Source organism: Pinus tabuliformis, chromosome 2_2 (genome assembly GCF_031772625.1).
Source record: "Pinus tabuliformis cultivar Carrire ecotype Pingquan chromosome 2_2, CPIR1, whole genome shotgun sequence".
Taxonomy (NCBI): Eukaryota; Viridiplantae; Streptophyta; class Pinopsida; order Pinales; family Pinaceae; genus Pinus; species Pinus tabuliformis.
In genome coordinates, this window is record NC_142300.1 from 1,275,802,252 (window position 1) to 1,275,819,098 (window position 16,847).

At 39.9% G+C, this 16,847-nt stretch overlaps 2 protein-coding genes across 5 annotated transcripts in view; one reads left to right on the plus strand and one right to left on the minus strand.

Annotated features, from left to right (window-relative positions):
- The window catches only part of LOC149198132 (peroxisomal membrane protein 11-5-like), a 105,483-nt gene that overhangs the window by 14,341 nt on the left and 74,295 nt on the right, over window positions 1-16,847 (minus strand). The window lies entirely within an intron of this gene.
- Window positions 635-1,475, plus strand: LOC149198133 (uncharacterized). The gene is made up of 2 exons (XM_089404071.1): window positions 635-776; window positions 900-1,475. The coding sequence occupies exons 1-2, from the start codon at window positions 649-651 to the stop codon at window positions 1,390-1,392; spliced, it is 621 nt and encodes a 206-aa protein (XP_089260197.1). The 5' UTR covers window positions 635-648; the 3' UTR covers window positions 1,393-1,475.

Here is a 16,847-nt window from a genome sequence, read left to right on the forward strand (position 1 = left end):
AGAGGAGTGGCGTGCTTCGTCAATGAGCCGCAAACCAGAAGGAGAGGCCGTGTGCAGACTAGTTTCATACCAGGAAGACTTCTGGGCGGGAGTGCAGGAGGTGTGCGCTGTTACTGAACCTTTGGTAAAGGTTCTTCGGTTGGTTGATGGTGAGAAGCCCGCAATGGGCTATTTGTATGAAGCCATGGACAGGGCCAAAGAAGCCATTCGGTCCTACTATGATGATAAGGGAGATGATGGGTTTCAGAGAAAACTCCTTCTATGGGCAGTGATTGATGAGCGATGGAACAACACACTCCATCGTCCCATTCATGCTGCTGGGCTTTTCCTGAACCCTGCATTTTCTTATGCATGTGGGTTTGATTTTGATGCTGAGGTCGTGGAAGGATTATTAACCTGTGTCCAGAAGATGGTGAGATCTCCAGAACAACGTATAGAGATCTCTAGACAAATTGAGACATATAAGATGTCAGGTGGCACATTTGGCTTTGAGATGGCTGTCACTGATAGGACGATTAAAATGCCAGGTATTTTTTAGTTTGTACTTTGTAACTTTGTTTCAAATTTCATTGTCTCTTCAAACTCCATTTTTTTCTTATGTTTATTTAAAATTTTATTTGTAATTTTGTTGTAGACGCATGGTGGAAGATGTATGGTGGCAGAGTACCCCTTTTGCAAAAGCTTGCCGTACGCATCCTCAGCCAAACATGCAGCTCCTCAGGATGTGAGCGCAATTGGAGTGTATTTGAAAAAATACACAACAAGAAGCGCAATAGGTTACAACTTAAACATTTAAAATATTGCAAATTTCCAAATAAATTTTTGAATTCATTAAAGTTTTAAACAATATTTTTTTTATAATATTAATTATTAATTATTATTTCATGAACTTTGTACAGGTTGGAGTCCCATAGACTTAATGACATGGTCTATGTCTACTACAATCTTCGATTGTGGGTGAGGCAACTAGAGAGGACACCTGATACGGAAGCCATCTCATTGGATGGGATTGACACCACTGCTGAATGGAGGGTTGAGACCGAGAGGCCTCTCATGGATCCCACTGATGATTGGTTAGTGCAGGATGAGGGGGAGGAGGAGGGGGAGGAGGAGGAGCAGGAGGAGCAGGAGCAGGAGCAGGAGGAGGAGCAGGTGGAGGAGGAGGAGCAGGAGGAGGAGGTGACACCGCCTACCCGGGCTACCACTACCACCAGTAGAGGACGTGGTCTCCGTCTACCTCAGCCTCCTGTAGCTGCTACTACTAGTTCTTCAGCTTCTAGAGCACGTCAGACTCCACTGCCATTTCCACCACCACAGGCACCAGCTTCTACATCTAGAGGGAAAGAGAAAGCTGTGCCATTTTCTCGCAAGAAGGGCAGAGGAAATCAATAGGATTAGACTTTCATTTTATTGTATATGACATTATGACATGATGAGATACATTATCATATTTTTTGTTGATATTTTGAGGCTGAGTTGGGACTCAGGACTTACTATTCAGGACATGATTCAATGTTATGTGTGATTTTAGCGCTAGAAATGATATTAAACATCTTATATATTAGTTTTTTTATCATATTTATGTGTCAATGTATTTATTTTATGTTGTAGATGGTTTAGATATTAAAAAAATTGAAAAAAAATGAAAAAAAATGAATATTTTTGTGCCAAACGCTTTTTTCCCGCTTTTTTCCCGCTTTTGCCGATTTTTTCCGGTTTATTCCCGGCGTCGATTTAATCTCGATCGCGCTTTTAACAACATTGGTTGAAACTGCAAACATGAAAATCTGGGATTTGATTTATGAAAATAACAATGTGATAGCCTTTGAACTGATTCATTGTATCTACTTCTCCTCTTGCACTCGCAGCTGACAAATTGAGAGCATTTCTCGAATTTCTGGAGGATGACTCAACCTTGAATGTAGTTGACCTGTGTATGTGGCATCAGAAAGCTCGGGAACCATGTGATTGACAGCGTCGGCAAGGCATTTGGTGGCCATCTGCTGGCTGTGCGGCTTGACTAAGAAGAACCAAAATGCATCCCAAGTCAAGTTTTGTACTTTGTCGATTTGTTCTTCTCTGCTAGCCAGATCCTTTCTCCATTGAATTTCTAGCGCTTTTGCCTTCGGGAGCTTTCCTGGGGAGCAATCAGAGATCAAGTTAGCTCCATATAAGTTGTCATTTACCAACTCGATCACACTGTTCATTGTAGCCCTGGCTCTAGAAGTAGCCCTTTTGGCCTTTATTAACTATGATTCCCACTCTGAAAACAAGACTTCTTTGTGCGATTCTTGGATTTTCGGTAGATTAGCAGCCATGCCTTCTTCTGAACTTTGCCAAGAGAGAAATTTTGTGACCTTATCGTCTGCGTTTTCAAATTCTAGCCTGGTGTCAACTGCCTTTTCAATGAGTGATGCAGTGATGATGCACAATGGGTCAACCAATGATATTTTATGGCAAAGGATATTCAGTTGCTGAGATAAGGCTTTAGTCACTTCCAGGGCTTCTTTCTTGAATTCATCAATCTTCGGATAACCTTTGAATTTCTCTACCTGTAATTGCAACTGTGTGATTTGTTCTTCTTTGGCCTTCTTTTCCTGCTGAAGTGCCACTTGAAGCTTGCTGAGTTCTTGAGACAACTTTTGTTGTTTCTGGAGAGCCTGCTGATCGGTCTTTTGTTTCTCTAGATTTAACTGTTCTTTCAGTTGCTCATTCTGTTGTTTTTGCTCTGCTAGTTGTTGCTCAAGCTGACCGATCTTCTGTTGTTCCACTGTCGTTTTCTCTTCAAGTTGGGTGATCCTTATATCATTTTCCTTGATCAGTTGGCTAACTTCAAAGGCCTTGTCCATTGTAGCGGTTGTATAGGCACCTGCATATTGAGATAACTTAGTTAAATCCTCAGAAGGATTGACTTCTGAGTCTTTCCATACCACATTCATAAGTTCATCTTGAGGAGTTGAGAATGGTCCCTGATCAATTTTTCTCTTTTTCCTCTGTCTTTTGACCACAACCCTATGCTTTGGACTGTAAAATACATCCAAGGATGGTATTTCCTCAACCTTCAATACAATCTCTTCGGAAGGATTCTCTGGAATTATTTCAATATCATGCTGAATGTTAACTGTGTCGACCGCCCCTTCAATTGGAATATTAGTAACAATAGGCTCTTGTGTTGTGGGCGATTTTGGCATAATGATGTTTTGAGAGTCATTCTGGTTCTTGATCATTTGATCGAATTGCTCCCATTCCTTGATTAAGCTAGAATCAATATGCACATCAATATCTAGGAGCTCACTGGTCTTTTCATTTGTCTGCTCCTTTTCGGGACTCTTCTCCTTTTCAGGACTCTTCTCAGTAGTTTGTTCTTCATTGTGGCCTTCTTGCTGCACCATAGGGGTAGTGTTCAATAAATCCAAAGGTAGTGTTTGTAACCTCTGTGTCCTGAACTTCATAAATTTATCTATCCCCTTTGCTCCCAATTTGATCTTTGCTAGATGTTTTACCTGTGAAAATGACTCAGCCGAAGAGAACAAGTCATCATATTCATCTTTCTCATGTTCAAATTTGGCAAGTTTCACCTAAGTGGTAAAGTTGTAAGCCACTGCTTTTGGATCATCATCATACTGTCTCTTAGGAATGACTGCTAACTTCAGAATTTTCATCTTCTCTGCTTCTTTCTCAGCATGTTTGAAATCATGCAGTGAGTAAGTACCATAGCGGAGAGGAAATGAAGGCCACATTTGTTTCTTGGACTCTTTGAGGTTCCTGGACATCCCTGTTTCTGTTATCTGGTAAGCTATTTCTCTGGCCAATAGCTTATCAAGAATGTACAAGGAGAGAACATGTGGATCTGCGGTGCTGCGAAAGAGTCTGACATAGGTGAACTTTTCTTCACCGAACCAATTGCCGATTGATGTTAGGTCAATGCTGGCCTCATCAAATAACCGAGGAGCGGGTTTGTTGAATATGGCCTGTTGGACAGGTAATACAAAATCATGGCAAATTTTATATATATGATCTTTATAATGGGCCTTCCACAAATACTTATGATAAATGTGAAAAGGAGTTGGGTCTTGAGGAGTCCATTTCCAACCTAGAATGGGGTAGTCAGAATTGAAACAGATGTTATCCATGATGTAGGCGCCCATATAGAATGGGGGTATTATCCAGGTAGTTACAAACCTATTTCTTCTATAATCAAGGATTTGGTTGGCCATTTTATCTGATAAAATGGTTGCCCAATCCATGATATAAGAGTTGATAGTTGCTTCCATTAAAGGCACCATTTCTATGGAAAACCTAGCTGAATCAGAGACTCCAAAGAGTCTACATATCATAGTGCTAGCATAGCAATAGGGAGATGCTAAGGAGTCTACGGAGTACATACCAAAGGATTCATGCTTATGCTTGTTTGGTAAATGTCTTCATTGCTTGATAGGGTCCAACTCTATATCGTTCTCCTTGGCGAAAGCTTCTAAAAATGCTTTGTTGTAATGTTTCTGGGGGTCCGACAAATGATACATCTTCTTGATATCTTCTGCCCTGAATGTCCCGAACATCCTTCCATCGGCTGTATAGAATGCTCTGTCGGTTATGTTGATACTCTCTATTACCCATCTCACCAGGTCATTATATGGTAACACTTTCGCACGGGCTGCTATTTTGTGGAGGAAGGAGCTGGCTAAATCGTTAAGAGTATTTTCTGATTTATCAGTTGAACCAGTCGTTGCTCCTTCTTCAATTTCAGTTGGATCCTCGGCTTCGAGTAGATTATATATGCCCTCCCATGAAGTCTTGCCAAGGCCTGAACAAGTAGTATCAGCTATCAGTACCAACTTTGCTGGTTCATCTTTCGCTATGACGGGGACTTTTGCTTTCCAAGATTTCTTAGACATTTTTGTTGGACTGATGATTTCAGATTCGCTCTGCAAAATGAAACAGAAGGACATAACAGTGGAAAAACTTGTTCAAAGCTAATACACAGCGCACAGGACTAACAACAATTAAGCGTAATAGATGCTATGAATCTATGACATGTTCAGCCACCACGAATGAATTTCTTGAAGGATTCAACCATAACTGCTTATTAACTATGAAACCGGATTCGTCCTAACCCCTGGACGAATCCCGAATCGGACACGATTCTGTCCTGACACGTGTCATATTTCCATGACTCGTCGTGTCATATCCGGGTACGTCGTGTCATGAGCGTGTCAGAAAAATTTGGAACGTGTCACGATTTTTGGAACGATTTTTGGTTTCGGATTCGTTTTTAGGGGTTTAAGTTCGCTGTTTTCATTCGCATTCACTGCTTCTGTATAGACCAACAAGACCACTGTTTCCAAATTGGAAGCTAATACTGATATACATCAATGACTCTGAGACTGGGAGTTGTGCAAAAGCTCTCTGGCAATGACTGTTTTGCTTTATCTTCTTCCTTTTCTTTCATATCAGTCACTGTCAGGCTTCAGCAAATGTTTGTTTCTTGAGCTGATCCCTGGTGGGTTTGCAGAAGCATTGAAGTTAGGTTCTCGTGCAAGTGGGTTCTAGACTTCTAGTGGTTGAGCCTCCAGGGTTTGATCTCCTAATGTTTCCTACTTCATCATTTTGCTACAGCTGTCCTATTAGTTTCATAACAGTGAGAAAATCAAACTTAAATCAACATAAAAACCCCTCACATCTGCAATGTGCATAAATCTAATATGACAGTGGCATAACCTTATTATAATTTTCACTGTTTGTTTCAAAGTGCTCCAGTACAGCTCAGAAAGTACTGAAAATTTTCTAATTATTTGGCACACTTGGCACAGGGAAATTTCATTAGTAACTCATTTATGTGACCAGTACCACTGACATTTATTTGAATTTTGTATGTACTATGCATGCTAATAGCTATAGATGAAGATCTATGTTTGAAATCAATAAATTTGTATCATTAATTAAAATTTGTGTAAGAAATATGCTAATAACTAATTTTTAAGATATATATATATATATATATATATATATATATATATTTTAAATATATATATATATATATATATTTTTTAATAAAATAATATATAACGTGTCCTAACCGTGTCTTGTTCCGGGGTCAGCGTTTCCCGAATCCGACACCACGAATCCCGAATCCTACGTGTCCCGAATCCTCGTGTCAGGTGACTTAGCTTATTAATGATTTCCCTGTAACTTCCAACATGAAACTTTAATGTCGTGATGATATGTCGCATTGCCAATTTATAACAGTCCTTTTTAGAATGGGTATCGTGACTTCCCAATCAGCGATTAGCGATAATCGCATATTGCAGATCGGGAGTTACAAGTGCCATGCTTAAATGGTTCCTTTGCATGGTTGCGATTGCGATCAGTGGTGAGCTGGCATGGGGAGGCAACATGCTTTAAAATTGATAAATCATTTAAATTTTCTTTATAATTGACTTATAACTTTAAACCGCACATGTTCATAATACTTCATGTTTTGCCTTTATCGAAAGCGCGCTACACGATAATGAAATCGCATCGGAAGATTTCAAAGGGGCTTTTGGGATGTGTTTTATGATTTTAGCGATGTGCGATTGTGATTGGCTTATCGCATCGGAGGTTTTCTATGGAACACTTGGGACGACTTCTTGATGAGTAGTGATATGCGATTTTCGATAGAGTTATCGCATCGACGGATCTCAATGGAACACTTTAAGTTCACTATTGAAATAAAGGATGTGCGCGATGCGACATATTCCTTTTATAATTGTTTTCCTTCGATAAAGCTTTATGATAAGGTTTTATTATAATTCAAATCGGATCAGTCCTTATCAAGAGGACTTTCATGGGTTCGATAGATTTGCAAATTGCGATTGTGATTTAACCTATCCTAAAAGCAAATTTTATATAACCTATTATAAAAATTTATTTTCAAACGTTTTATTGATTTTATTTATATTCTAAAAGGGGACTCATTTCTTATATGAAAAATTTTGAAATGGGGAGGGTTGTTGTATAGCACAACAATTGGCGATTCACTAGGAGAAACAGTTATCTCTGAAAAATAACGCAATATCTAAAACTTTCTTAATTGGAAACAATTGAGGGCAAAGAAAACTATCTAAGAATAGTTAAATAAAAAATAAGTCTGAATAAAATGACAACTTTTTGTAATTTCTTTTACAATGCTTTAAAAACAAAAACATTTTGGATTTTTTCAAGCTTTGATTGGTTGATAAAGATAAAGTAAGAGGCTCCTCCAACTTAGCTTTTTAAATTTACTCTTTTGTCACAAGTAGTGCCTCTGCTGCCAGCAAACAACTATATTCTCGACAGGGTTACCTTTTAACCATCAATCATTCATTGTCCCATCCATCTAAGAGTATCACTTTTGAAAGATAAATTCAAAAAGATATGTTTACATATATTTTTTGATGTTATATTCTTTTATTATTTTTTTAAGATAAAAAGCCATTGTCCTAGTTTGGGAGCCACCTAATGACAATGCCATTCACTGGTTATAATTGAACTGAACAAGCTGACTTGTAATGAGACCCCTTGTCTTATGATTATAAGCCATTACCCTGATTTGATATGCAGTATTGGTAATGTCAATTTAATTATTTCCCTATGATCATGGTAAGCAGGCTCATTATGAGACCTCTTATCTTTTATATCAGACATATTTTAGAATTACACTCTGAAAAATCATAAACTTAGTGGATGGGGTGAATGACTTTCTCCTTAAGAGTTTATGGATGACAATTTTTAGAGTTATAGATGCTAAGTTTGGAAAAGTCTTTACTTTTTACAAATAACCTCTCTTAACTTTATAAAACTTAGAATGATTTATAGTATTTTCAAGGTTTTGGAAGATTTTACAAATTTTAAAGAGGTTCTCAAAGTTTCATGTTTTATTTAACTTTCCAAAATTGTAATCATTTCCTTAAAAGTTTCCACCTATTGAAAGCAAGTATTCACAATATTCTCTTAAAGAGCTTTTCAATAGTAAAAGGGCAATGGAAGACTATTTACAACATTATTTTCTAAAATAAACAAACTTGCATAAAGAATATTTACAGGTAAGAAGGGGTTACCTCCTTAAGAAAAGAATTTATTTAAGATAAGCCCATTCACAAGAAGAGAATCTCTCTTTCCTAATAAATCTTGCAGTATGAATGTTGATGAGCCTATTTTTTCAATGATTTGAAATGGTCCAAGCCACATCTTTTGAAATTTGGTATGTTTACCTTTGTCTTCATTTGTTTTGTCCCATTTCAACACGAGATCACCAATTTGTAATGTTTTTGAGCAGGTAGAACTTGCATCAAAAGAAGATTTACTGACTTGTTGATGTTTAGCATGAATGATTTTGGCCTTCTCTCTTTCTTCCTCCAATTCGAGGATTTGATCAAATCTTAATTGAATAGAGAAAGAAGGATTTTCTTCAATAAATTGTACTAGGACTAGAGATGGGAGTGCTAAGTTTGAAGGTATTATAGCTTCTTTCCCATACACTAAGTTAAAAGGAGAAATACCTATTGAGGCCTTTTGAGTTATGTGATCTGCCCATAATGCAAATATTAAAGATTTATGCCAATTCTTTTGATTTTGATCAACAGTTCTTTAATAATCTTAATGAGATTCTTATTAGTTGACTCTGCCAAACCATTACCTTGAGGATAGTAATTTGCAGAATATTTTAATTTAAAACCTCTTAAGAGAAAATTCAACTATACTACTCCCAAAAAAATAAGATGCATTATCAAAAATATGGTCATTAGGTAAACCAAACCTGGCAATGATGAATTGATCAATGAATTCAATGATTGCATCAGAATTGGCTACCTTTAATGGAATTGCTTCTACCCACTTTGTGAAGTAATCTGTGGCTGTAAGGATGTATCTGTGTTGCTTGGAGATGGGAGTGCTAAGTTTGAAGGTATTACAGCTTCTTTCCCATACACTAAGTTAAAAGGAGAAATACCTATTAAGGCCTTCTGAGTTATGCGATCTGCCCATAATGCAAATATTAAAGATTTATGCCAATTCTTTTGATTTTGATCAACAGTTCTTTTAATAATCTTAATGGCATTCTTATTAGTTGAATCTGCCAAACCATTACCTTGAGGATGGTAATTTGCAGAATATTTTAATTTAAAACCTCTTAAGAGCAAATTCAACTATACTACTCCCAGAAAAATAAGATGCATTATCAAAAATATGGGCATTAGGTACACCAAACCTGCCAATGATGAATTGATCAATGAATTCAATGATTGCATCAGAATTGGCTACTTTTAATGGAATTGCTTCTACCCACTTTGTGAAGTAATCTATGGCTGTAAGGATGTATCTGTGTTGCTTGGAAGAATGTGGAACAATCTCTCCTATGATATCAAGCCCCCACTACTCAAATGGTTGCTCAATGTTTACTGGTTGTAAAAGATAGGCTGGTTTCCTTTGCCTACAGGCTCTAACCTTCAGATTGTTGAGGCATAAGAAGTTGTGGGTAAGTTGTGGAGCGAAGCTGGTGGGGTATTGTGGTCGGAATAGTACCTAACAAGGCAAGACCAAGGAGGAGGGAGTTGCTGCCGAGGATTTCTAGCCAAGAAATCTAGAACAATGGTGCAGTCGCACAAACGATCAGAGTGGAGCATCTCGACATTGGCAAAGGGGTTTCCATGAGGGAAATCGAGGCTCCGAGGGAGTCACACCGAGAACTTCTAGACGGGAAGTTGAGAGACTCAAAAGAGTCGAAAGAGGAGCAAAGAAATGGCAATGAATGGGCTAAGAGATCAAGATAGACTAGACGGAGCTTCAAACTTCGTAGTCTGGAAGGCCAGGATCTTGTCCATTCTAGACAGGGGTCGTATCAAACACTTCGCCTTGAAAACAATAGCGATCCCATTTAACCCTGTTGAAAATGAGAAGTGTGAGGAGGCAATGGCCAAAGCTAAGTGCATCATTCTTAACGGGGTCAAGTATCAGGTGGTACCACATATTGCCGAGACGGGCACGGCAAATGAGATGTGGGATGCCCTGAAGAAATTGTATCAGCATACTTCTGTGCGAAGGAAGATGCTTCTAGAAAATCAGTTGCAGTCATACCAGATGCAGAGGGGCGAGCAGATAGATATCTTCCTCGGGAGATTGATAAAGATCTGGGATCAACTGACTTACATAGGGTCCACGTCGGATGAGGAGATGTTGGTGAGGACCGCATTGAACGCAGTCTCAAGAGATTGGGAGGTATTTGTCCAAAGCTTACTGGGCAGGGCGGGAAGCAGTGGCAAGGGGGTCAGAATAAAAAAGGAGGAAGAGGAGAATGCTACCCTAGCATCAGCGGGAAAGCAGGAGAAATGAAAGAAGGACCTCTCCAAGGTCAAATGCTTCCACTGTGGGGAACTAGGTCACTATGTGAACCAGTGTCCGAGGAAGAAAAGCAAGGGAGAGGCTTCTGAGACCAAGGCAGCACCAGCGAGGGCGGAGAAAGAAGTGGAGACAAATGATGACTGTGCCATGAGTGCTCATGCGCCACTTGAGAGGAAGTGGGGAGACATCGAGCTTTAATCAGACAGACTACAGGTGATGAGGTGCAAGATCCTCGAGGTACCCAACCTCTTGGATTATACCTGGCTACGGGAGCCCTGAAGAGGAGTAGCAAGACTAGCAGATGTCGGTAGAGACGAATGCGAATGGAGCAACAGAGAGTGGCACAGTGTAGGAGTCCCAGGACAGCGTGAGGCAGCAGTGTGAGATGCATGGAATTGTTGCAGCAGCGCAGAGGTCAAAGAGGGAGCACTTGTCAGCAACAAAGGGAGCTTCAATGTCGAGAGTGTCTCTAGCCTGACAGAGATGTGAGAGTTGGGAGGATCAGTTACTTACTTCTCAGTAACTGAGTTGCAATGCAGCACTTAGCAATGGCAGTCCTATGGGATCCACGATGCAGCATGATGAGAAGGGATGCAGTGCAGATGCAGCAGTGGTAGGGGCAGGGCCATGGGCAGCAGCACGGATGCAGAGGGAGCTGTCGTACGGATGCAGCAGTGGCAGTGGCAGCGCCATGGGTACCAGTACATGATGCAGCAGTGCAAAGGATGTTGGGCAGGGAGGCCTAGCATCAGCACAGGGACCGATGTTGGATGATCAGGGTGATACTCAGTAAGGAGTCTTACCAGAGCACAGTCCTCGCTAAGAGGGAGTGTTGATTTGGGGTAGCATCACATGTGCTCTAGCCACGAAAATTGGTGAAGAGGCTATAGCACATGAGATCTCCAAGACCCAGAAATGGTTTGGGCTGAATCTAACCAGTTTGGGAGATATTAAAACAATTAATATTTTTAATGGAGTTCCTAAGTCTAAACTTAGAAAAAAAAAATATTAATGTGAATTAATATAAAACTGAGCTAGAATGGTCCAAAAGTCATGGATCAAGATAAATCTAATCTTAACCATTGATTAGAGATTTTTAATCTCGGTCGTTGATGGACCAACGAGAAAAGTATAAGAGGAGGCTTGAGGGTCAATTGGAGAACACACTGAGAGAGATCAAGAACTCGATTTTATGGGGCAGGGTTTGCTAAGGAAATTGAGTGAAGTGATCTGAGTTGCAACTGAGGGGCAGTGAGAGGCAGAGTTAGTACCGGGAGCATCAGCGCAGAAGCCGGGAGAGGTTGACACAGAGCCAGCTAGAGGCCATGCAGAGTTAGCCAAAGGCCACGCAAAGGCAGCCAAGAGCTATGCAGAGCCAGTGAGGGGCAACGTGTGAGATGCAGAGGCTCCAGAGGCTGACGCTGGGCCAGACAGGTTGACACTGGGCTAGATAGGCTGACACTGGGCCAGGGAGGCTGATGCAGGCCTTAGAGGCAGCGCTATGAGATTTCTGTGGGACAGATTGGAGCTGGAGAGCTAGATAGGGTGACGCAGTGCTTATCAGGGTGACACAAAGCAACAGAAGATGTATTGTTGCTATGGGATTGTTCATCCGATGATTTAGACGGAATATCTGTCTCCGACTGAGAGGTACTACTGCCCAGGGCATTCTCTGTTGGGTGAGCCATTTCTAGCTCCCAGGTTGTATTCTGAAACTGCATAATAGAACCGTCTGAATAGCTGCACCGATTTTCCCGCATTAGGTTTTTCCGAGGACATTAGTCCAAAAAAAACAGTGTCACTTGTGTGCTTGTTTCTTTCAGTTGATGATCTGTATGTGTTGATATTGTACTTGTATTTATTTTCAGTATTTACATGGTAAATAACTTGTTAAGTAACTGAACAAGTAGGAAGAAATAAATCAGATAGTACAGGAAGAATTTCTAACGGGTTAAACTTAGAAATCCCAACACACGGTGTTCAAAAGAGCCCTAGCCGCAATTCTATTTGTGCCCTAGTCACAGTCTAGATACGCCCTAACTGTTGGCCTTATTCCGCACTAGATGCTGCCCTACATCCGCAATTGAAGAAGGCTCTTATACGCTAGAAAGAAGAGGCCTCTATGCTGCCCTAACCGCAGTCCTCAAAGGTGATATAATACGAGTCAAATGAGGGTTCTATGCAGCAAGAGGAGGATCCTTATACGCTGGAAAGAGGAGGCCTTAACTAGCCCTAGATGCAGTCAAAAGAAGTCTATTCAAGCATGCCCTAGCCGCAGTCATGGAGGAGTCTTACCACAGCTAAATGATGCCTAATCTGACCTCTGATTTGGACAGGGACAGTGTCAAGCTTCAGGCAGATAAGGAAGGTCTGGAAGTGGCTTGTATGACATGGAGAAGAGTGCTGAAGGGTATGCGTTGAAGTCTGTCCAGCAAGGTGTGTTTGGACAGCATATATTGGGACTGTGTTGACAATAAATGCAAGAGCATTATTGTTGTATGTTGCAGCCCTTAATTTAGAAGTTGTGTACAGTCACTTGGATTCTTCAATTGTTCAGCCCTCTCTGCTGAACTATTGAGAATATAAGAAGATTTGATTATGGGTTCCCCACATTGGAGTTTGTCCCTGGCTGGCGCCACATCTTGTGTCCTCTTGTCTTGGCTTGTTTTCTGATGTTTATGTTTATGTTCTATCTGCACTTTACTATCATGTTGATGTGATTGCTAATCTAGAATTGATATTGAGCTAAATGAAAAAATTGAAGTAAATTGCTCTAAGCATAGAACATACCTAAAATTAACACAACCCAACTCTATAAAAGAAGACCTATTGAACTTCAAATTCAACGATGATCTTTTGAGCATAGCTCTGAAATTGAACTTCGACTCCTCAAGTAGAAATAGCGAAGCATTTTCAGAAATTAAGGTGTGTTTTTCCCATATGTCGGGTGGTCCTCTTGCAGGATACTTTTAGTGTTGGTCACTCTCTTTGTTGAAGATCAAATGTCTATACACTTCGGATCTGAGGTAAGTTTTGGACCTGTGCAAATACCTTTTTCATCATAGGCCTAGACCGAGGCCTCCTAATTAGCAAGTACTTTTTGTTTGGCTTGGATTCGTATGGACAAAGCACTAATCCTTCTAACCCTCAGCTTTCTACAAAAAATACCAGTTACTAACTTTGGCTCTGTATAGGAAGGGTTTCTCATTTTTGCTTGGTTGTAAGACCATGGCTAGGCTGCAGGCCTATTTTGATGCTTGACTATCTATTAAAGAGAGCTTATTACATAAGTTTTGTTTTTGAGAAAACCAATCTAGGAGCAAAGATAAACCTGTGCAAAGAGGACATAGGAAACAATTTTTAGAGCTCGGTCTGGGCTGTTGTAGCTTGTAGAGGACCATTCATAAACATTTTAGGGTCAGTTTTGAGTAGGGGTAGTCCAGTGACGTTAGGACTGCAAGTGACCTAGACCATGACTTGACACCTTGATTGTTTTGACAAATAATGTGTGCAACATACATCTTGAATTTGACATAAGAAATTGTAACTTGAAGTGGTGATAAGTTGTAAAAGTAATTTCTGAGTATAGGTAACAGTACTGACATTCTCTTGTGTTAATATGACAACCTTAGTACATGAAGTAACAACATCTTTGAACTATGTTGATAGACTTAACATTGATGCCTTACCGTGACAAGTACTATGATGAGTTGCTTGCTTTGACTCAACTCATTTGACCTTGAGACTAATATGACAGTAATACACTAACTTAACTTTGACAGTGACAACATGTAATGGACAGCAAGGTAGGTGTGAGCAAGATCTTGTGACTGTCATAGAATTTGATGACAGTAATGAGACTGTAATTTCTTATACAGTGAGAAGGGGACAGCAGGTAAAATTTGACCTCATGACAATTAGACATAACAGTTTGCTTGACATAACAGTATGCTAATAGAATGCTTGACATGAAACTTGACTGTGGACTCTGACTCATTGATAGCAGATGACATTGTGAGTAGATTTGACATCTCACATACAAGATAACAATCACCTTGACCTTTGACACACTAAGTCATAACATGTATGATGACAACTACCTTGATTTTGACTTACTAAGAATGGGCTGGATTTGTGTGGTGACATTTTGCCTTGACTTTGACTTTGTAAGAGTAGATCTTATAGACATGACACATGTTGACATTTTGACTTTGACTAGACTTGACATTCTACATGCATAATGATGGTTGACTGACATAACAAGTTATTGATATGTTGACTTTGACTAGTAGAACCTTGAGTTGACAATGACTATGATAACCTAGGATAACTTGAGTAACATAATATGACCTTACAGGGTAACAGGTTTCTGAGGATACATCACCTTGTTGTATAGCTTATTGAAGTAACGATGGATAGCAGTGTGTGAGCAGTGCTCAGCAGTGAAGGAACATATGCTAGTAGCTCTCCGAGGGCAGAATTTGAGAGCATTAGAGGCAGGTCATAGGGATGACCTGAGGCACCTTGGTTTGTGCCATCATTTGATAGCAGTGCCAGATGGTTGCAGCATCGTGTGCAACTTGATACAGTGTGGCAGCATGATTTATTGAGTCTTGATGCTTATTCATTTGTGAGCAGCTCAGTGCAGTGATGTTCAGTGTGCCAGTGGAAGCCAGCAGATGTGCAATGATCTATGTGTGCAGTGGCAGCCAGCAGATGTGCAATGATCTATGTATGCAGTGACAGTGGTTGTGCATTGATGAATATTCATTCATGAGCAGTGACATGCAGTGATAGCCAACAGTTGTGCAGTGATTTGTAGTGACAATGATATACAGTGTGCAGTGACAAAGATGTGCAGTTGAACAGTGATAGCTCGATGTGTAGCATTGTGCAGTGATCAGTTCATTGGAACAGTGATCAGCAGCTACCAAGATTCGACATTTATTCTACATCTTTTTTACTACTATTCTATATTGATTCATAGTACAGGGGATCCAGTGTGAAAATTGTGAAATGTGATCTATCGACTCTTCTGGGTGATTGCAGTCAGCTTCAGGTTGTGGCTTGAGAACACTTCAGGGTGGCAAGGTGGTGCTAGGGCAAGTTGTGGCTTGCATAGAACATTGTGAGTCCATTCAGTTGTGGCTGATAAACTAACAAGCCAGCGAAGCATCCTTTCCGACAAGCTACAGCAGCGGGTAAACAAAGTGTTGGAGCACTCATCAAGTTGTGGCCTAATCTACAGGGCGTTGGAGCGTCCTTCTAGTTGGAACAGGATATTAGGGTCTAGTAGTGTCCTACAGGTTGTAGCCTATGAATTAGGGGGTTGACGCCTCCCTCAGTTGTAGCTGAAATCTTGATGTAATAAATTTTATTTTAACAGGGGAGAGACAATTACTAAAGAAGCTTTCGGTGGTTTTTGACCTGAAGACTCTTTTGATGCATTTTGATGTGTGGAAGATGATTCGCGTTTCTTCTATGGAGCTTCTTCTTGAATGATGGATGGATATATTGCATATATGTTTGTAAGTGCTACTTGTTGATGAAATTTTTCTTTTAAAATTTGTTTAATGTATGGAAATGCTACTCTAGAATATGCAAATTTTTGCCCTAATTATTGAAAAGTAAATTTGGAGCGTCCTTCTAGTTGCAACAGGATATTAGGGTCTAATAGTGTCCTACAGGTTGTACCTTGTGAATTAGGGGGTTGACGCCTCCCTTAGTTGTCGCTGAAATCTTGATGTAATCAATTTTCTTTTAACAAGGGGGAGACAATTACTAAAAAAGCGTTCGGTGGTTTTTGACCCGAAGACTCTTTTGATGCATTTTGATGTTTGGAAGATGATTCACTTTCTTCTATGGAGCTTCTTCTTGAACGATGGATGGATATATTGCATATTTGTTTTTAAGTGCTACTTGTTAATGAAATTTTTCTTTTAAAATTTGTTTGATGTATGAAAATGCTACTCTAGAATATGAAAATTTGTGCCCTAACTATTGAAGATTAAATTTGGAAAGCTTTTCTGTTATGCTCTTAACCTGCAAGACGATTACCAGAATACCAAATATGCGAAGAAATATACCCAGAACATAGAATAGTGAGAAACAAGAGCAAGTATTTTATTATTCAAAAAGCAATGTTCACTTGCCTCTTCGAGGGGGCAACCTCCAATAGAGCAGAGCTCGATTACAAAATAAGACACGATGCTCCTCGCAAGGAGTCTCTATCCTTTATATATGACTCATACATGCAATACCATGGATCAATACCATGGTTCTTAATAACACCATCTATCTATTACCATGGCCCATTTGCAACTAACTGTGGTCCCGTCATTAATTGCGGGTTAACCACTTACAATTATTAATATGGGCTTTATTGACTCTTTACTTAACTATAACTATGACTCGATCCTACTACATAAATAAGGGGGTCAGGGTGGGACCCTAACATGCCCTCCCCCTTAAGAATAGCCTTGTCCTCAAGG

Excerpts from the sequence above, each read along its gene's own strand:
- LOC149198133 (XM_089404071.1), top strand. The coding sequence starts at position 649 with ATGTATGGTGGCAGAGTACCCCTTTTGCAAAAGCTTGCCGTACGCATC. Across the intron at positions 777-899 it reads CACAACAAGAAGCGCAATAG|GTTGGAGTCCCATAGACTTA; the intron begins GTTACAACTTAA and ends AACTTTGTACAG.